We start from the raw sequence: 21,390 nt of genomic DNA on the forward strand, positions 1-21,390 counted from the left end.
GTATTATAAAAAATATGATAAATTTAAACATTAATATGAACAATAGAATAAAAGAATAAAAGTAAATAAAAAATTTACTACAAGAAAAAAATATATTTTTATTTATAATGTATTATAATGGATGTAATGGACAAGAATATGATAATTTTAATTTATAGGTAATGCAATATGGACAAGAAATTATGGTAATTTTAAGAGATTTGAGAAATTTCTGCTTTTTTATTAACATTTATTTAATGATTATATATAACTTTTATCTAAAAGATTAATATTTTAAAGTTATTTGCACATAAATCAAATAACTCAAATTACAGGTTTGTGTCCGCGAATCGCACGAGTACTAATACTAGTTGTATTTTAAATAAAAATCATCACATCCACACACCTCATTAATGTGATTAGCACGCACTTCGGCTACGTCAGTCATGCCGTGATCACATAAGCATGATCAACGGTCAAATATCTTTGTTAATAGTCATTCCGTTAAATAGAGGTGTTAAAATGTAAAAAATGGGAGTTAGGGGACCGACTTTAAAAAAATGGACAAGTATCAAAAGCCAAAAGAATTTCCTACTGGGGTAAAAAACGAAACAAAAACGCCAAATAAAAGCGCTTCGGAGCTCGGTGGTGCTCTTCCTCTCTGATTTTCGGTATGAACTATTAAATTCGGCTGATTTTCGCATTCTTTTAACAACCCCTTTAATGTATAAATAACCAATTAGTTCATTATAATTTATAATCAAGTTCTTGTAAGATTTACAATCTCATGCTTGTTCACAAACTGTTTGTGAAAATGTCTCAACCATATTTTATTTTACCATTTGGCGAATCATGCTTTTAAATAGATATATATTGCTGGGTCCTTGAAGTTCATGTAACTGTTTCGAGGAAATTAAGCATTTTGATATCAAATTTTTGTTTCCTGGTTAAGTTTTTTTTTAATTTATTTCTAATGACGGTAGTGTCATGGCAAGCTTGTTCCTTTTCAAAAAAAGGTAAGCTTGTGGGCACCTCCTCTTTTCTACGTTGCTACCTCCCTCCAGCATAGAAACCGGGTAACTCTGCCACCAAGTCCTGGGCAGATGGAATGAAATAACCTAGTGTTTTTTCGCCTCCATTTAGATTTGAACCTGAGAATTCACGGTTTTTGTTCCACTTTATTGACCACTAGCCCATAATCTTGGGTGCGTTTCAGAATTCAGTTTTTTATTTTTCAGAATTGGGTTGCAATGATAGCGGGGAGTCGTATTCGATTGAAGGGGTGGCAGCAGGCTGCAGTTGCAGTTGGTTCTGCAGTTGGAGCGTTGTTAGATCCTCGAAGAGCAGATCTCATTGCTGCTTTGGGAGAGACAACAGGGAAACCAGCTTTTGATAGGGTTCTTGAAAGGATGAAAAAGAGCCCTGAAGGCAGAGTAAGACCTTTTTTACTTTATTTATTTCAATTCATTTTTCTGTTGAATGCAATGGCTTGCTCGTCATTTATATATTTGGCTTGTAATAATTGCAAATTATATTTCTTTTAAAAGTGATTTTGCGGAAGGGAGATTTGGTGCCTGTTGCCACACTAGGCTGAGTTAGCCACTGATAGGCATTGATCTTACGTTGCTTACATCAGGTTACTCTAGAACTAAATCAGAATTGATATCTTGCCTATATGAAATTTGGTTTACTATGCGTTGCTGCTCACTTGTGAACCTTGGTGACAACTGAAGTCATCATGAACTCACGAAAAGCACCAGCTTTGAGCATCTTCCACTCCCTTCTTACTTTGTACTGATAGTTAATGAGGAAATGAATCCCCAACTCAATGAAATAGTCCAACTGGTTATAAATGATGGCAGTTCCATCTTACTCCTACCATTTACAAGTAGAGCATTGAAGCCAAATTCTCAATATTATGAGAAGACTGATCACCTAGTTCTTCAAGTGCCAGTTAAGGATGTCCACTTGCTTCAATAGACTGAGAAATACTGCAGTTTGTACCCCTTACTATTTGCTGCAATTTATTGAGCTATTCTGTAGCAGGTTTAGGTTGCCTCATGCATCACTCATTTCAATGACCTCCAATTTGATTATGCATTTTTTAACCATACTCATCATGACTAGTGCTTAATCTCGCTTGATGCTACACTAAAAAACAATCTCTTGAGTTTTCTATGATAATATGACTCTGATTTGCCCAGTTCATGCTTCTCGTTTCTTTCATGTTAACCAAGTACAATGATTTCAGCAACTTTTTGAGAAAGAAGAGATAAATTCTATTGAAGATTAGGTTTCCACACAGGCAGATAAAGATGTCTGAATTCTGAAGGCACCAAGTCAATTATTTTACATGCGTAAAAACCTTTTTTTTACCAACATGCTGCATACAACCTTCTTGAGGCGTATAAAATAATTGAGGTACTAGAGCATCTGTTGTGCTCTCTCATATGCCTTGAGATGGGAATCTAGATCCCTGGGGCCATCTGCCACTGCTGATTTAACTCTCCGAAGTGTCTCTTTTGCCTCACCAACTCTCCCTTGTTTCATCAAGCAAATACCCAAATTGCTATGTGTTGTTTTCTAATGCAATCAAATATAGAATTTCTTGATTATAAGTAGCTCGGGTACTTCTAAAAATAAGCTTTGACCGAAGTACACAATTTTTGGTTAAACAGATAAAGAAAGGAACGAGAATTGGCGGAATAAAGGAACAAAGATAATTAGAATTGGAGTTAAAAATCAAATTAGGAGAAAAAACGAAACAAAAGAATGCAAAACACCTTTGACGTTGAAGTTGAAAGCGACAGAAGTTTTGGAAAAAAAAGGGATGAAGACGAAGTAGGTTATAGGTTAGAAATTTGGAGTTAAAATATATTAAAAAAAAGGTAAAGGGTAAAATAGAATTATGGAGTAATAAGTTAGTGCATAATTAGAAAGAAAAATAGGAAACAATCCCACCACATCAAATCAGTTGTTTAAAAAAATGGGATTTTTCATTATTCCGGAACAATGGATTTAACAATACAATACAACCAATTTTAACGAAACAATCAAAACAAACATTGTTTTGGAATAACAATACAATACGATACAATGGGTAACAACCATCCAAACAAGCTGTTATAGTTGTGTATATATATCCGATACCTGATAGAAGGATGGCTATACTTCTGGGAACGAACCATGGGCGAATATGAAGTTTGTGGATATTAGTTATGCAATGGAATGAAAGACAATTCTGAATCCGCTTCTTCTATGAACAAGGAAGCTGTAAATAATACAACTATGAATCTCACGAACAGTTCGATCCCGGCTCAGGATGAATGCTGGAGAGTGGGATGGGAAGTGGTGTTTTCCCTGGCAGATGAGTGAGTAACCCATAAGAACCTGTATTTGAGAGGTCAACAATAACTGGAAACAGCTGCTAATACGTTGAAGGCTTGAGAGCAAAATTACAAATGAAATACTATATGATTTTGGTTGAATTCTTTTCAAAAAACAGTAAACGCTACTCTATACTTCAAATCTCTAAAATGGAAAAAGCTAGAAAGTGATAATATTGTCACTTCCCAACTAATAGCCTGGGCTCATCCTGATAAGCGATACCCACATTATTTTATTTATCGATACTTTTAGTGGTTGTTTGGTTCATGGACAAAGTTATGCAGGATAGATAATATTGGCATTAATAATCCATGGTTATGTACTAGTGCTTTATTTGGTTCATTGAATTAAAAATAGGATATACGACTTATAATCCAGAATATTTGTTTGGTATGAAGTTGGATAAATTTGGATACGTTTCTGTTTCCAATTTTAACATTAAATATTTCAGTTATGACAGTGAATAGGGCTCTTGAGGGGGTAACATTGTCATGTTGATAACTATATCTAGGTTAATTGATCCTGCTATTATTAATAAATAACACCAAGATGTTGGTATAAAATTTGTACCGGTATTGGCTAATACCGGTAAACAAATATTGTCAGTGTTTCATACCGGAATTAGAATTCTAATCCAGTTAACCAGATGGCCCGTTAGAAAACTCATTTGTTTTCTTAGCAGAATACTTTCATGTTATGGCAAAAAAAAAAAAATGCTTTGTACTCGTAAAACATTTTTTAATATTTACATTTCAATTTACCGTCTTTCTGAGCCGAGGGTCTATCGGAAACAACCTCTCTGCCCTATTGGGGTAGGGGTAAGGTCTGCGTACACATTACCTCCCCAGACCCCACTTGGTGGGATTTTACTGGGTAGTTGTTGTTGTTGTTACATTTCAATTTAAATGGTAAGAATAAAAGCAGTATTGACTTCAAATAGTTAATATGTTATAATAGGTTTAAACTTTACATCCAAGAGTGTAGTCTAGTGGTCAACGAAGTGGATTGAAAACCATGATGTCTTAGGTTCAAATATCAGCGGAGACAGAAATACTAAGTGATTTCTTTCCATCTGTGCAAATCTTGATGGACAAAAAGCTATCTGGTACCTGTTGACGGTTTCAAGCTAAATATTCTTATATATTTAATGAATTTTTCAATACAAATACCGGATCTAGACAAAAGTTACTGGGTTCACGGGAACCCGTATCTAACCCACTGGATCCGCCCCTGTTGCTAGTGGGAGGTAGCAGTATCTCGTGGAATTAGTCGAGGTGCGTGCAAGCTGGTCCAGACACCACAAGTATAGAGAACATATTTAAACTTTAAAATAAAATATTATGAGTATTATTTTAAGAAAGTAAAATGTTTGTATTGTTTCCTAGAACAAATTGATTTCCATTCTCCCTTTAACGTGCCATGTGAATATTTAGTCTGTGTGGGCTAGTTGTGGCAAGTAGGAATTTTATTAAAGTTGGTTTTGTAACATCAACAAAGGCAGATTCAAAAATTTAAGTTTGTGAGTTTTGCCGCAACCCTTTTTTGCTTACTAGGTTTGAGTAAATTAGTTATATATATTAAGTGAATTTCTTAACAAATTCAAGGTGTAAGCCAAATGTTGAACTCATAACAGTCAATTGGACTTATTTGTTGTGCTTGGTAGTTGATGACATGCCAGGACAAGTCAATCCTTTTGTGAGGAAATTTAAAAGAAGTGTATTTAGATCTAAAGTGGGAAATACTTACCTAATTCTTTATTTTATTTTATTTTTTAAAAAAAGCTTACCTAATTCTTTGTCCCCTTTCAATAATTTACTTATTCTTCCCTAACCTTTACTATTATTTTTCTTCCACTTGTGTCATAGTAACCACAGAGAAAGAGATACACATTGACAACCATCTCAAATTTGTCTCCCCCATTTTGTTGACCAACTTAATGTACATGATTTTTTGTAAACTAATCATATTTTATTGTTTGTGATAGAACAGATCTGTATCAATAATTAGCTATGTTAGGCTGTTAATCAACATAGTTATTCCACACTGCTAATGTCAACAAAAATAATAAATTGGGATGTAGGACCACGCATAGCATGTGTTTCTTAACTAGTACTCCTATAAAAGGAGTTGTCTTCTGTGAATATACGTTCTTCTTATTCGGTTGTGAACTCTCTCCTTATTAATAATTTTATCTGGAAACTTTGACTGCATCTCCTTCACTATATTATCTATTGCGTCTCCAATGTGTCACCAACCCTATTTTCAAGTTTGTGCTCACTATGGAATGCATCATCCATAACATAGTTATTCCACGCTACTAATGTGAACAGAAATAATAAATTGGGATGTAGGACCACGCATAGCGTGTGTTTCTTAACTGGTACTCCTATAAAGGAGTTGTCTTCTATGAATACACGTACTTCCATAGCAAAAGCAATTCAAAGATATCTCAATCATTTGATTCCCCACAAAATAACTCTAGATTAGGTACAAATTGAGCCTTTTGTGGGAATAATTTGCTCACTTCATATCTTACACTTTTCTCTCCAACTTTGTTATATACCCTCGTTTAACAACCATATATATCGAGCACCGTGCCAGAAGTCTGCAACATTAGCTTCCACACAATCAAGTCAACGTCCAGTTAATTGTGCCAAGAAGAAGCACAGTTTCTGAATCAAGTATGACCACAACTTCAGAAGCAGTTATGGGATTTGAGGATGAGACAGCAGAGCTGATACAACGACTTGTTCGGGGCCCGAAACATTTAGATGTGGTCTCCCTTGTTGGAATGCCTGGAATAGGTAAGACAACTTTGGCGAAGAGATTGTATACTCATAATGATATAATCGATCGCTTTGATGTTTGTTCGTGGTGCACTATTTCTCAAGTATATAATAAGAGAAAGACATTGCTTGAATTATTGGGTAATTTGGTTCCTCCGAATAACAACACAAGGAGCAATGATGAACTAGCAGTTGAGCTGCGAAGACATTTGCTAAGAAAGAAATACTTCATTGTCATTGACGATTTATGGAGCCCTGAAGTATGGAATGACTTAAAAAGATGTTTTCCAGATGATTACAGCTGCAGTAGAATCATTTTGACAACCAGACAAGACAAAGTGGCTTCTTATACTGAAGTTTTTAGTGCTCCTCATCATCTTCGTTTATTCACAGATGAAGAAAGTTGGTGCTTATTGCAAAAGAAGTTGTTTGGACAAGAAAGTTGTGCTCCGCAACTTGAGAAGATAGGAGTGAAAATAGCACAAAGCTGCGGAGGGCTTCCACTTGCAATTATTTTGGTAGCTGGTGTTCTTGCAAAACTGAACAAGGAAGAAATTCGTTGGGAAGAAGTTGCCAATGGTGTAAGGCCATGTACTGCTGGTGATACGCAAAAGTACATGGACATAATTGACTTGAGTTTCAGATATTTACCTTCTCAATTGAAGCGTTGTTTTCTTCACTTTGGAAGATTTTGTGGAGATGAACTCTTGGTCCGAGAGTTGATACAACTTTGGGTTGCTGAAGAATATGCAGTAGGTAATGAATTAAAGAGCGCAAAGGATGAAGCAAAGGGCTACGTGATGGAGTTAATAGAGAATAACCTTGTAATGATTGTCCAAAGGAGCTTCTTTGGTGAGGTGAAAGCAATTCGCATGCATGATCTATTACGTGAGTTTTGCTTGTCTAGAGTTGATTTTCTAAGGAGGTGAGATTTAAATCAAACCAACACAGACTTTATCACTTAAGACTATTAACTCTACTGGTTCTTACTATTTTCTTCCTTTTGGTACTTATTTTCTTACCAGGTCAGATGATTCAAGTTCTAGTGACCCACCATATTACCTTCAAATGAATTATCTCCTTCATCCTGAAAGTGGATCAGATTCCTTACGCTCTGGTAGCCCGCCAGGTCCCCATTCTGCTCATTTACTCCCTTCTGATAATATACTTAATCAGAATATTATTCTCGTCTATGACTGCAACCACCTTTCTCATGATGACTATTATAAATCATTGAGAATATTGGATTTGTCATGCATCACATTAAGAAGTACGTCCCCTATTCAATCTTTGATTAATTTAAGATACCTGGCCCTAAAGGGGAACTTTGAGGCGGATCCTTCATGGTTATCTGAGCTCAAGAGCTTAGAAACAGTGATACTTAGGGAATCACGCAGATTAAATCTATCACATGCAATATGGGGTATGGTAAGCTTAAAACATTTGGAAGTGACTGGTAAACCAGCTGTCATTAGGTGCAATATCGCAGAGTTTGAGACATATCCCCCTTTAGAGAAATTACAATGGCTTTCCTTTGCACTCTTACCTGGAGGTGAAGAGTTCCAACAGTTTGTGTCAAAAGTACCCAATTTAGTAAAGCTGAGGTGTTTGGTTGAGGAGCCACAAGGTGATCGGACATGCATTTGGCTTCCAGGTTTAGAATCTCTGAATAAACTTGAATCTCTAAAAGTCTATTTTCTGAAACGTAGTGTAAGGCGATTTGAGGTCAACTTCCCCATGAATCTCAAGAAGTTGACCTTGTCATCATGTCAATTACCATGGAGTGAAATTTCAATCATAGGAAATTTGGAAAATTTGGAGGTGCTCAAGTTGGAGTCTAATGCTTTTGAGGGAGAGCAATGGGATGTTAAAGACGAGGAGTTTCAGAATCTCAAGCTCTTGACATTCTACAACATGAATGTTCCTTCTTGGAACTTTTCTGATATGTCCTTTCCTAATCTCCAGCGTGTGATTTTCAGAAACAGTCGACTGAAAACAAATATTCCGCGCAGCTTTGGAGACTTACTTTTGCTGCAGATGATTGAGCTGTCTTGGTGCAAATGCAGTCGCCGTACCATAAACTCTGCTGAGGAGATTAAGAAAGCTCAAGTTGAGGATATGGGAAATCATGAATTCAAGCTCATTATCAAGTCTAGAGAGGAGGATGAAGAAGAACTTGGACTGATGTGGCAAGTTGACTCGGATCTGCGAAATTGGAAATTTTATTTCTGTTTTCTTCTACTTCTTTTCTTGATCATTTCCAATATTTTTTCGAGTTTCTGAAAAAATGAAGGCAGCTAGAGGTTGTACTCACCCAACTTTAAGGCAACCCCTTTTCCTCTGTACTTAATAAGACAACTTGATTATTGATTGCCAACTTTAGTATTTCAATTTGCAATTGTTAATTCACTTTCACTAAAATAACACTAATTCTTAAACAAACACCGCCGCCTAGACGACTTGATTATAGTTCAATATATTTGGTGTTTCAAAATTGCTGATTCACCTTTGCTAAAGTAATAGTAATTCAAAACCAACAGTTATTTTGGATCTTTCATTGTTGTTTTTTAATTTCTTGATGATATTAAATTAGCCAGGAAACGAATAATTAAAATTTTCTTTTCTTATAGTTGATCCAAACACCCTTCTTATAAACTCTTCGTTTTCTACTCTTTCTTCATCTCTCTCTCTCTCTCTGCTCAACTTCTCATCGAAACTTAGATGCTTATTTAGATGCTTTTACCCTCACCATCCCAAACAATGATCTTTCCTTTAGCGAGGGAGTACAACTATTAGCACTATTGTTAAATTTTTGTTTGGTATTAGCTTCATTTGTTGAACTAATATTGTTTTGTTTATTTTCTGAACTCTCTTGCGTTTTGTCCAAATTGAGCAGAATGGATAGTGAATAGTCATATACCTGTCCTCATCTAGCTTTAAATTGAGGTATTGTTGTTAATGTTGTTGTAGTTGTTTGTTTGTTTGTTGTTGTTGTTATTATTGTTATTTAAGTTATTCCTGCCTAATGCAATCATGTTTGTACTGGCCTTTTTGTATTGTAGGTTTCTGTTAGCATCCTTCTTCTGGTACTAGTTACGGGCAGCCCGTGCCCCGTGCTAAAGGCCAACCTAGATAATTTCCTTTTCCAAGTTTTTTCATACTTTTAGGGGTCGTTTGGTTTGAATACGGCTTATGCCGGGAGAAGTTATACTGGTATAAGTTATGCTGGGATTGTTTTTTATCCATTTGCCTAATCCAGGATACTAGCACTTAAGTTGCCTCTGTATCTCAGTACTATCTTCCTTAGAACTGTTAGCACTTATAGAGTTGGTGAGTACTTCAACAAAATGGCAAAAAATTGAAAATATATCACAAGCTTTCATGTCATTCATCTGAAATATTCAAAATGATCAAAGTAACCTGACAATCATAAGATTTTACACAATTTAATCCCACCCCACTGCTTCTGAGACTAGCACTTAATTTGCCCTAGCTGTATCTCAGTAGGATCTTCCTTGTAACTGTTAGCTCTTACAGAGTTGGTACAGGTTTCCAGCATATAACAGGCACGAGACACCAAATTTTATAAGATGAGAAAGACAACAAGAAGCATAATAGAGACTGTCTTATCTGTTGGAGCTAGGACAAAACAGAAAAGACTCACTAGGAACTGGGGAAAAAAAGAGAGGAGAAAGACACAGCTATGAGTTCCCTAGCTTTTTCTTAAGCAAAGAAGAAAGACACAGCTATGAGTTCCCTAGCTTTTTCTTGAGCAATGTTGTTCACCAAATAAGTAAGAACTAGTTTTCACCAAATAAGGAAGAACTAACTGAGCTTTACATCAAGCTATCAATGCACTAAAGATGCACCTAGTTGTACCTCAACTCAAAAGGGCGTGCCTTGAACAACACCTAACATTGCTCTCTGTTAGGTATATGGAGTAAGCATACAAAGATTCCAAAAGATGCTGAAATCTTAGTACTCGTTAACATGAAGGAAAATGGGAAACATTATCACAGTAAACTGTGAGAGAATGGTTTTGTAGCGTTATATCAAGAGGGAATAAGGACTAGTCATGATGAGTATGGTTAAGAAAAGCACAATCAAATTGGATTTCATAGAATGAGTGATGCAAAGAGATTTTTGAACCTTTGATTTTTTTATCAGTAAGTTATAAGCCTTTGATTTTCCCTTACAAGAAATATAATACATAAATTATTACAAATCAAATATATAGGGGAAGAGCAAGCCTGTTACAGTCAACTGAAAATGAATTGAAATAAATAAATACATAAAGGAAAAGGCCTTACTCTGCCTTCAGGGCTCTTCTTCATCCTTTCAAGAACCCTATCAAAAGCTGGTTTACCTGTTGTCTCACCCAAAGCAGCAATAAGATCTGCTCTTCGAGGATCTAGCAACGCCCCAACTGCAACAGCAGCCTGCTACCACCCTTTCAACCGAAGACGACTACCTTCTATCATTGCCACCCAAATCTGAAAAACAAAAACCTGAACCATGAAATGCACCCAAGGGTCTGGCCTCGTAGTCAATGAAATGGGAGGAGACCATGAGGTCTCAAGTTCAAATCCTCGGAGGCAAAAAACAATAGGTGATTTCTTATCATCTGACTAAACCTACGTGGGCAGAGTTACCCGATCCCAATACTGGGATGTACCGGGTGGAATAGTCAAGGTGCGCCACAAGTTGGTGCAGACTCCATCGTCATTGAAAAAAATTTATTAAAAAAACACCGAACCATGAAACAAAAAATTGAAATAAAAATCATTAATTTCCTCGAACCAATATATGAACTTCAAGGACCCACCAACATACATTGACTTACAAGCATGATTTACCAAAACCATGTTTTCATTTATCATTTGGTAAATCATGCTTGTAAGTCAATGTATGTTGGTGGGTCCTTGAAATTCATATATTGGTTCGAGGAAATTAATGATTTTTATTTCAATTTTTTGTTTCATGGTTCGGTGTTTTTTTAATAAATTTTTTTCAATGACGATGGAGTCTGCACCAACTTGTGGCGCACCTTGACTATTCCACCCGGTACATCCCAGTATTGGGATCGGGTAACTCTGCCCACGTAGGTTTAGTCAGATAATAAGAAATCACCTATTGTTTTTTGCCTCCGAGGATTTGAACTTGAGACCTCATGGTCTCCTCCCATTTCATTGACTACGAGGCCAGACCCTTGGGTGCATTTCATGGTTCAGGTTTTTGTTTTTCAGATTTGGGTGGCAATGATAGAAGGTAGTCGTCTTCGGTTGAAAGGGTGGCAGTTGGTTCTGCAGTTGGGGCGTTGCTAGATCCTCGAAGAGCAGATCTTATTGCTGCTTTGGGTGAGACAACAGGTAAACCAGCTTTTGATAGGGTTCTTGAAAGGATGAAGAAGAGCCCTGAAGGCAGAGTAAGGCCTTTTCCTTTATGTATTTATTTATTTCAATTCATTTTCAGTTGACTGTAACAGGCTTGCTCTTCCCCTATATATTTGATTTGTAATAATTTATGTATTATATTTCTTGTGAGGGAAAACCAAAGGCTTATAACTTACTGATAAAAAAAATCAAAGGTTCAAAAATCTCTTTGCATCACTCATTCTATGAAATCCAATTTGATTGTGCTTTTCTTAACCATACTCATCATGACTAGTCCTTATTCCCTCTTGATATAACGCTACAAAACCATTCTCTCACAGTTTACTGTGATAATGTTTCCCATTTTCCTTCATGTTAACGAGTACTAAGATTTCAGCATCTTTTGGAATCTTTGTATGCTTAGTCCATATACCTAACAGAGAGCAATGTTAGGTGCTGTTCAAGGCACGCCCTTTTGAGTTGAGGTACAACTAGGTGCATCTTTAGTGCATTGATAGCTTGATGTAAAGCTCAGTTAGTTCTTCCTTATTTGGTGAAAACTAGTTCTTACTTATTTGGTGAACAACATTGCTCAAGAAAAAGCTAGGGAACTCATAGCTGTGTCTTTCTTCTTTGCTTAAGAAAAAGCTAGGGAACTCATAGCTGGGTCTTTCTCCTCTCTTTTTTTCCCCAGTTCCTAGTGAGTCTTTTCTGTTTTGTCCTAGCTCCAACAGATAAGAAAGTCTCTATTATGCTTCTTGTTGTCTTTCTCATCTTATAAAATTTGGTGTCTCGTGCCTGTTATATGCTGGAAACCTGTACCAACTCTGTAAGAGCTAACAGTTACAAGGAAGATCCTACTGAGATACAGCTAGGGCAACTTAAGTGCTAGTCTCAGAAGCAGTGGGGTGGGATTAAATTGTGTAAAATCTTATGATTGTCAGGTTACTTTGATCATTTTGAATATTTCAGATGAATGACATGAAAGCTTGTGATATATTTTCAATTTTTTGCCATTTTGTTGAAGTACTCACCAACTCTATAAGTGCTAACAGTTCTAAGGAAGATAGTACTGAGATACAGAGGCAACTTAAGTGCTAGTATCCTGGATTAGGCAAATATGGGGTAATCGTTGGGTTGAGTGGGCAGAGTTGAAATCTGTAGGTATTAGTGGAGGAATTATCATCCTATGGGACAAAAGACAATGGGCAAACAGGGATACTCATCAAGGTTACTACACTCTATCATGCATGCTAGAAAGTCTGCATGAACAATTCAAATGGTGTTTTACAGGGGTGTATGGGCCACACACAAATCCTGAAAGAGAGGAACTTTGGCTAGAACTTGCAGCAATCAGATCTATCTAGAATGAGCAATGGGTTATAGGGGGTGATTTCAATGTTTGTAGGTATGAAAGTGAAAGATTCAATTGTGTTAGAAGGTCCAGGGCCATGGTATCCTTCTCAGACATCATTCAAGACCTGGGTATTATAGACTTGCCTCTACAAGGAGCTTATTATACATGGTTCAGAGGTGAAGACTCATTGCAAGCTTCGAGAATAGACAGGTTCTTAATTTCCCCTGAATGGTGCGACAGTTTCAAATCTATCAAGCAGCTAGCCCTCCCAAGAGTGATCTCTGATCACAGACCCCTACTCCTTGAGTGTGGTGACTGGGAAGCCACCCCCTCTTATTTCAAATTCGAGAATATGTGGCTACAGGTGGAGGGTTTCATTGATAAGGTTAAAAATTGGTGGCAGAGCTATGTGATAGGAGGCAACCCAGATTTTATACTAGCGCAGAAACTGAGAAGGCTCAAGGCAGACATCACTAATTGGAACAGAGAGGAGTTTGGCAGACTGGATACACAAAAGACTAAACTACTGGAGGAGTTAGCAATGCTGGAGCAAACAACAGAGAACATGACCCAAACACAAGCTGAAAAGGAGAAACTAATGCAGATAAGAGTGGAATTACAGCAAATAGCAAAAGTTGAGGAGGTTTCATGGAGACAAAAATCAAGATGTTTATGGCTTAAAGAAGGTGACAGGAACACTAAGTTCTTTCAGAAAATGGCTAACTCCCACAGAAGGAACAATTACATTGACAGATTGAAGATAGGGGAGGAAATCACTGAGGACCAAGAATCCATCAAAGCTGAAATCCTAAGCTTTTATCAGGGGCTCTATTCAGAAAGTGAGCAATGGAGGCCTAGTGTCAACTTTGAAAACTTAGCTAGGATCTCAATGGAGGAAGAAGTGTGGCTGGAAAGAGCCTTTGAAGAAGAAGAAATGATGGCAGCCATCAATTCTTGTGCACCAGATAAAGCCCCAGGGCCTGATGGCTACACAATGGCTTTTTACCAAAAAACTTGGAACTTTATCAAGCCGGACATTATGGCAGCAATCAACCATTTCCACCATAACTGTCATATGGTAAAGTCCAGCAATGCCTCCTTCATTGCACTTGTCCCGAAGAAAAAAGGTGCAGTAGAGCTCAAAGACTTTAGACCAATAAGCCTTATTGGAAGTGTGTATAAGATAGTGGCTAAACTTCTGGCAGAAAGAATGAAGACAGTGATGGGGAAGCTAATCTCAGGGGAACAGAATGCATTCCTAAAAGATAGACAGATAACTGATGCAGCTCTTATTGCAAATGAGCTGCTGGATGAGCGACTTAAAAGTGGAGTCCCCGGAACCCCATGTAAACTAGACATAGAGAAGGCATTTGATCAAGTCAACTGGTCCTATCTTCTGTCAACACTAAAGGGAATGGGATTTGGTGAAAGATGGATAAGGTGGATCAAGTTCAGTCTAACCACTGTCAAATACTCAGTCCTCATCAACAGATCTCTCCCCTCAGAAAGGGATTAGGCGAGACCTTCTCTCGCCTTTTCTCTTCATCATAGTAATGGAAGGTTTGAGCAAAATGCTTGATAAAGCAAGGCAATTAGAATGGATTGAAGGGTTCAAGATAAGCAGCAACTCAGGGAATTCAATCTCAATCTCCCATCTGTTATACACAGATGACACACTAATCTTCAGTGGGGCTGAAAAACTACAGTTGCAGTACCTCAATCAAACCCTCCTTATTTTTGAATCTATTTCAGGTCTACACATAAACATGCTGAAAAACATGATATATCCTGTCAATGTGGTACCTAACTTAGACGAGCTGACAGGTATAATGAGTTGTGACATTGGCTCATTTCCTACTACCTACCTCGGACTACCCTTGGGAGCAAAACATAAGTCAGTGGAGGTGTGGAATGGTGTGATTGAGAAAGTGGAGAAAAGGTTAGCAACTTGGCAGATGCATTATCTCTCAATGGGTGGAAGGGTGACTCTGATCAACAGTGTTTTGGACAGCATACCAACCTACATCATGTCCCTATTCCCTATGCCAAGTAAAGTCCAAAAGCAGCTAGACAAATTGAGAAGATCCTTTTTATGGGAAGGTAACAGTGAAGGTCACAAATTCCATTTGGTGAAGTGGGCAACTGTAACTCAGCCAAAGTCACAAGGTGGTCTGGGCATTAGAGATCTTTCAAAACACAACAAGAGTTTGCTAATGAAGTGGCATTGGAGATATGGGCAAGAAGGCACAAGCTTATGGAAGGAAATAGTAAAAGCCAAATATGGTCAGCTGGATAATTGGAGTACCAGAACCACAAGAGCTCCTCATAGGGTTGGGCCCTGGAAGCACATCAACAGCCTAAAGGAAGTCTTCCAACAAGAAGTGTCCTTCAAAGTTGGTAATGGAGCACATGTGAAATTTTGGAAGGATAAGTGGCTAGGGAACTTCACACTTCAAGAAACTTTCCCCACTCTATTCCACCTAGCTACTAATCCTAACTCAACAGTCGCACAGAATAGATCCAACAACACTTGGGAGGTCCTTTTCAGGAGAAACATACAAGACTGGGAGATAGAAGAAGTGCTTGATCTACTTGGAAGGTTAGCAAATTGTACAATGAGTATCCAGCACACGGATAAGCTACGATGGGGCACTTCTAAGGAAGGGGAATATACAGTGAAGGCAGGCTACAATAAACTTTGTGCTTTGAATGAAGTTATTGACATGTGGCCTTGGAAGCTAATCTGGAAAACCAAAATGCCTACAAAGGTCAGCTGTTTTGCATGGACGACTCTTAAAGGTGCTATTTTGACACAAGACAATCTTTGTAGGAGGAGCTTCCAGATTGTTAATAGATGCCACATGTGTAAGCTAAACTCAGAATCAATCAATCACCTATTTCTGCATTGCACAGTGGCTATTGATCTCTGGCACATGTTCTTCTCAATTTTTGGTATCAGCTGGACACTACCCCAGAACATTAAGGAAGCAGTTGAAAGCTGGAGCTTTTGGAAAGTCAGCAAGGCCATCAAAAGTATCTGGAAAATGGTCCCAGGTTGCATATTTTGGTGTCTTTGGACAGAAAGAAATCGAAGATGTTTTGATGGCATTTCAACTTCTATTCACTTTTTGAAAGCTAGATGTCTGGTGTATCTTTTTAGTTGGAGAAATATCTCCCCTGTAAATAATGTTATCCCCTTTCTAGACTTTATTGGCTCAATGAGCCTAGCCTGATGGCCCATTTTTTTTGGTTAGCTCCCTATGATTAGAATAGCACATGATGTACTGGAGCTAACATCTCTTCTTTTGTACTAATTGCATCTTCTTGATTCCGACAATACAACACCTTACTTCATCAAAAAAAAAAAAAAAAAAAGAAAAAAAAAATTAAGTGCTAGTCTCAGAAGCAGTAGGGTGGGAGTAATTGTGTAAAATCTTATGGTTGTTGGGCTACTCTGATCATTTTGAATATTTCAGATGACTGACATGAAAGCTTGTGATATATTCACTTTTTTGCCATCTCGTTGAAGTACTCACTATCTCATTTGGCTCTTTTCATCCTATGCCTTTTTGGGAAACCATTTCAAAAAGTTGTCCCAGATTAGCTTTAAGTATATTTTTTTTAATGATTGTGGTTTCAATGTAGGGGTAAGATTTGCGTACGCATTACCCTCCCCAGATCCCACTTGTGGGATTACACTGGGTGGGTTTGTTTTTGTTTGTTGTAGTTCTCAATGTATTTACACTTATATATCAGGAAATACTGTTGGAGCGACCTCGTGTGATTTCTGCAAAAGTGGGGCATGCATGGGACCTACCTGATAACACTTTTGGTGCTGCATACGCAAAATTTATGGGATCTAGGAACTTTTCACCTGATGATCGTCCACCAGTGCGATTCATGGAAACTGAAGAGTTGGCATATGTAGCTATGCGTGCTCGCGAGGTGCATGACTTCTGGCACACCCTTTTTGGCCTTCCAACAAACCTGATTGGAGAAACAGCACTAAAGGTGATCGAGTTTGAACAGATGCTACTCCCTATGTGTTTGATGTCTGTGCTAGGGGGTACAGCAAGGTTTAGTGACAAGCAAAGGAGCTTGTTCTACCAGCATTACTTCCCATGGGCTCTAAAGGCTGGAGCTCGTTCCACAGATCTCATGTGCGTGTACTATGAAAAACATTTTCATGAGGATTTGGAAGATGTTCGCCGCAAATGGGGGATAATTCCAGCTCCCCCTCATCCAAGACCAAATGCAACAATTGTTGTACCTCTTTGAAGAGGAACTGAATCGATTACTGACTTCCTATGCAATTTTGTTTTGCTCTATACGAACAAATGTAAATATTTACTCAGAGTAACACAATGACCTATTGCAGTTGTCTTTGTTGTGTCAACTGTTTTCTATTTGAAAACTTCTTAGGTTATTGTGCATTAAATATCAGTGAGGACTGAATCATTCTTCACTTGTCTTTGCTGAGGATAGTTAAGTGTCAAATGTACTGTACACAAGATTTGTTGCTGTCCTAGGACATCATTGCCTACTTCAATAATGAGCTACTTTCTTTTGTTCTCATTTTCATTTTATTAAGTTGTTTGTACACATGAGTTCTTTTTATCACACCATTTGTCACGGAAGCCAACCAAATGTTTTCATGTTTGATATGAAAATCTCTTACAACAAATAAATCTGAAACTTCTACAGATATTTGTAATGATGAAAGAATGAAAAAAAAATGATTTACAATGATAAAATAGCTGTTCCACTTGGTAGATAGAAGTCGTGAGAGTAGCATAGACATCTTTTCAAGTAGTCATAATAATGCATATTGAGATGAAATCCCTCGCGACTATGTAGAGATCTTTGATTTTTCAAAATTTGATTACTATGTAAGGTCATATAAGGTCCTAAAAACATAGGGAATAGAGAGGGAAATTGGTGAAAAAATCTTAAGTTCAAGGTTCTTGGATGTTCACTTTGAAGCAAAAGGTACTACCTTTACTCAATCAAAGTTTTGAAGGGGCTAAGGAAACCTGGAAATGAGAAGCCCTTTGCTCAATATACCATTAATAGAGGCTGCTGGGACTGGTCTCAAATAGTTTATGCTTTCGATTAAGGCGATCAACAGGATAAAGTTCATCACTTCATCAAATACTATCGCAGCCTGAGAAATGAAGTATCCCAAATTTGATTTGAAAATATCAGCTATATAAAATCAAGAACATATGAAATTTAGGCAACAAAAGGTGTTCAATCAAATGATCAATCAACAAAAGTCGCATATTACATTAGATAGTAGTAACTTTAGTTTCAAGTGTCAACTGGGACTTTGGACGGAAGTTTATCCATTTAACACTTCACAACAACCTGAAATACTCGCAATTACAATTACAACATAGTCGAAAGACAAAAGGTAAAGAAACAATAAGACAATTATCCAACTGTAGATTGGAGAATTGCTTAGCTGCTGCCATCACCGAAGAGATATCCCAAAGAAGATCCACCTCCAGGAGCAGCGTGGACTTTGGTAGATGGTCGGTCCTGCATCAAGGTAATAGTCCCCGTTAAAACTAGACACGTTTATCTAGAACTCAATGCATTGATATGATTATACAAGACTAAAGTTAACAAGATCTAATCCGCTATAAGATATTATTTTTTCATCAACATAGAGGTTAAATCTGGAGATGAATGCTAGGGATCCAGAACTGAATTGTATAGGGTTTCAACCGAAATATCCTTAGTAGTTTATTTTAGCAAATCCTTCTAAAATATAACAGTTAGTGGTGGACAACTACCCGACATTGATTACAATGGCTACCAGTGACAGATGCGTTCAACACAGCACACTAATATCCGAATTCAGTAAGTCGAGCAAAAGTGATCTGTTAAAGCACAAGGTAGAGATGGTAGAAGCATGAAAATCACAAGATCACCCTCGTGGTCAGAAACCATGTCATGTTCCAAGACATCCCTAGATATTTTTTATAACTAAATCACTGTGTTGTATCATGTAACTTTTGCATCAGAGACTTTACTGTGGTTTTCAGCAACCAATAAATGTTACATAACCTAAACATTTGCAGGGTCATTTATGTTGGGCAGCAAATGGATGGTAGGAAAAATTGAATGGATCTAATAAATCGATGTATCACTTCTGAATCACGAGACAATAAACTAAATCCAATCCGATCCATTGTTTGTGATAATTAGTGAAGCTAATCTATTTGCAAATTCACTTCAGGCTCTTCTTTTTTACTTCAATTTTTTGATGAAGTAGTATTATATATGACATCAAGAAGATGAACGATAACACTGATCTGATCCGATCAAGATATTTCTCCAGCAAAGCATGAAAATGAGCTAGATAAGCATTTCAGAAGACATTATCCTAATTGACATGAAGGCAATACCGTGATAAAGTTGCCTGTGTTTTGACCATCTCTCCTGAAATGGTTGAATGAATGGGTGCTCTGAATACCAGCAGGAATCTGCTTAGTAGCATCAACTGGAGCAGAAACAGCAGGCTTTGAAGCTGGCTCTTTATTTATTGCCTGTCCTTCACTTTGAACAGCTCGGACATTTTCCGTGCTTGATTTTGGCGCTTCACTGCCCCCAAATAAGTATCCCAGTGAACTTTGCCCTCCTCCATAGCTGACTCCACGACCCATATCTCCAATTATCTCCTGTTAAAGAGTTCCAGCAACAACCTGATTCAAGAAATAAGAGCAAAACTTTCAAATAAGTCAGTGAAGATGAAATGCACGAAGCTACAACAGAAAACAAGAAGCAGGGCAGATAGTCAAACAACAGAAATGAGGAAAGCCATTACACTTTAAGCATTTGGAGACTGTCACACTTACTAGTCTGTTAATAATTCAGAAAAGAACCAAGAAAATTCAATTGAACTTGAAAAGTTTTGAAGTCTGCATTCTTCTTTTTTTTTTTCAACTAGGGAAACGTGGAAAGTGACATCTTCATTTCAACCACATATCAGAAGAAGAATACAACTATTTGCCAACACAGAGCATCTAAGCATGCAGGGAGAATGAAAAGAAACAACAAGAAACAGAGATACCATCTTAGTCACAACTAGAAGAGTAGTATTCGCAAGTCACTTGCCAATCATATTTCCCTCCTCTGAACTAAACCAAAATCACCATTATCTTTAAGGTCTAGAATAAATAAAAGAGCTCTCTTGCCTCTAAGACAATTTCAGACTTGTCCTTACAAAAATTAAAATAAAAAGAAGACAATTTCAGACTTGCAATTTCCTCCATAAATTATTGCGTTACTTTTTAGTTGATTGAGTTCTCCCTAGGCTCCGCATTTTGTCTTTTCCTTTATGACCTCCATCGCCTGGTTTCTCTGACCTCGGGGATGTGGTCGATGACCAGTAAAAGTGGCAGGAAAGTATTGTCTTCTCTTTCTTCCCCTCTTACCTCCAACGGCTAGAGGTGAGTGGAAACTTGTCGATTCTCCAAGGATCCACATTTTCTTACCACATTCCCAATTAAAAACGAATGAGAAGCCCCTAGTACTGACCAAACTAGTTATTTACTCCTCAAATCTTTGCCCCACTAATTCATCAACACCTTCCCTCAACATACACCATACCTAATTTCTCTTCCATCGGGCCCCAAAAAACAGGAGGAAGTTAATCTTCCACTCAAACAGAGACACCCTGAACCTGAAGTCCTAAGATCCCAAATTTCTAGACAAAACCTATAGCATACCCATTACTCACACTCTCCCTTTCTGAATCAGTAATCTTTTACTTGAACAAAAAATCTGAATCAAGCCTTAATCATCCAAGAATTCACACCCAATATTGCTACTTTAGCGAACAGCTGGTTCTCAAATGCTTAAACAAAAATTGAATTGCTTTTTGAAGTGAAATCCAAAATCTCATACAATGAAAAAACAACCAAACAACAAATTAACAAGAACATAATACCCAAATTCAATTTTATTTCAAAAATCAAACTGTCAACAAAAATATCACAACACATACAGAAATACACACAAATAGAGACGAAATCTTATGCATATACATAAATCTGATTGATTTTAAGCAGAACATAGAGATCTGGGATTTAGAGATTCAGGGTTACCTTTGATTCTTTTGGATCAGATCAGCGTTTCTGGAGCTGTAGAAGAGAGACCCTTTAATGATGAAAGAAAGAAATGGAAGTAGACTAGTAGTGGAGTGAATGTACTATTGCCCTTTTTTGTTTTTGTTTTTTGTTTTTTCTATGGCCATTTGATATTTATTTGGTATTTACTAATCCAACTAATTTAAATTCGGGCCGCGTCAATTATCATTTTTAGCCAGTATCAGAAATTATTTATATACAATAGCAAAAAATTAATAAATATAGATTTATAGTATAATTTTTGCATATAATATATAGAGTGTGTATATCTATAAAAATATATATATTTTTTCAACTATTATTTTAATAACAACTATACAGTATCATTTTCCTTAATAAAAAGTCTAAATCTT

At 37.1% G+C, this 21,390-nt stretch overlaps 2 protein-coding genes across 3 annotated transcripts; one reads left to right on the forward strand and one right to left on the reverse strand.

The window, feature by feature from the left end:
- Positions 1-544: 544 nt before the first annotated feature.
- Positions 545-17,456, forward strand: LOC109207556 (ubiquinone biosynthesis protein COQ4 homolog, mitochondrial). Of its 2 annotated transcripts, none has more exons than XM_019370495.1 (3): positions 545-650; positions 1,218-1,412; positions 16,638-17,456. In XM_019370495.1, exons 2-3 carry the CDS (start codon positions 1,230-1,232, stop codon positions 17,157-17,159), a joined length of 705 nt encoding a protein of 234 aa, XP_019226040.1. In that variant the 5' UTR covers positions 545-650; positions 1,218-1,229; the 3' UTR covers positions 17,160-17,456. The 2 variants fall into 2 exon arrangements, with proteins under 2 accessions (XP_019226040.1, XP_019226039.1); XM_019370494.1 differs by lacking the exons at positions 545-650; positions 1,218-1,412 and adding exons at positions 4,184-7,077; positions 7,178-7,281 and having other exon boundaries at positions 16,638-16,795.
- A 656-nt stretch (positions 17,457-18,112) lies between these two features.
- On the reverse strand, positions 18,113-21,120 carry LOC109207557 (protein SPIRAL1-like 1). The gene is made up of 3 exons (XM_019370496.1): positions 20,996-21,120; positions 19,295-19,591; positions 18,113-18,422 (listed from the first exon to the last, which is right to left on the reverse strand). Exons 2-3 carry the CDS (start codon positions 19,550-19,552, stop codon positions 18,342-18,344), a joined length of 339 nt encoding a protein of 112 aa, XP_019226041.1. The 5' UTR covers positions 19,553-19,591; positions 20,996-21,120; the 3' UTR covers positions 18,113-18,341.
- Positions 21,121-21,390: the final 270 nt, after the last annotated feature.

Source organism: Nicotiana attenuata, unplaced genomic scaffold (genome assembly GCF_001879085.1).
Source record: "Nicotiana attenuata strain UT unplaced genomic scaffold, NIATTr2, whole genome shotgun sequence".
Classification (NCBI taxonomy): Eukaryota; Viridiplantae; Streptophyta; class Magnoliopsida; order Solanales; family Solanaceae; genus Nicotiana; species Nicotiana attenuata.

Excerpts from the sequence above, each read along its gene's own strand:
- LOC109207557 (XM_019370496.1), bottom strand. The coding sequence starts at position 19,552 with ATGGGTCGTGGAGTCAGCTATGGAGGAGGGCAAAGTTCACTGGGATAC. Across the intron at positions 18,423-19,294 it reads ACACAGGCAACTTTATCACG|GACCGACCATCTACCAAAGT; the intron begins GTATTGCCTTCA and ends ACCTTGATGCAG.
- LOC109207556 (XM_019370494.1), top strand. The coding sequence starts at position 6,050 with ATGACCACAACTTCAGAAGCAGTTATGGGATTTGAGGATGAGACAGCA. Across the intron at positions 7,078-7,177 it reads AGAGTTGATTTTCTAAGGAG|GTCAGATGATTCAAGTTCTA; the intron begins GTGAGATTTAAA and ends TTTTCTTACCAG. Across the intron at positions 7,282-16,637 it reads ACGCTCTGGTAGCCCGCCAG|GAAATACTGTTGGAGCGACC; the intron begins GTCCCCATTCTG and ends CTTATATATCAG.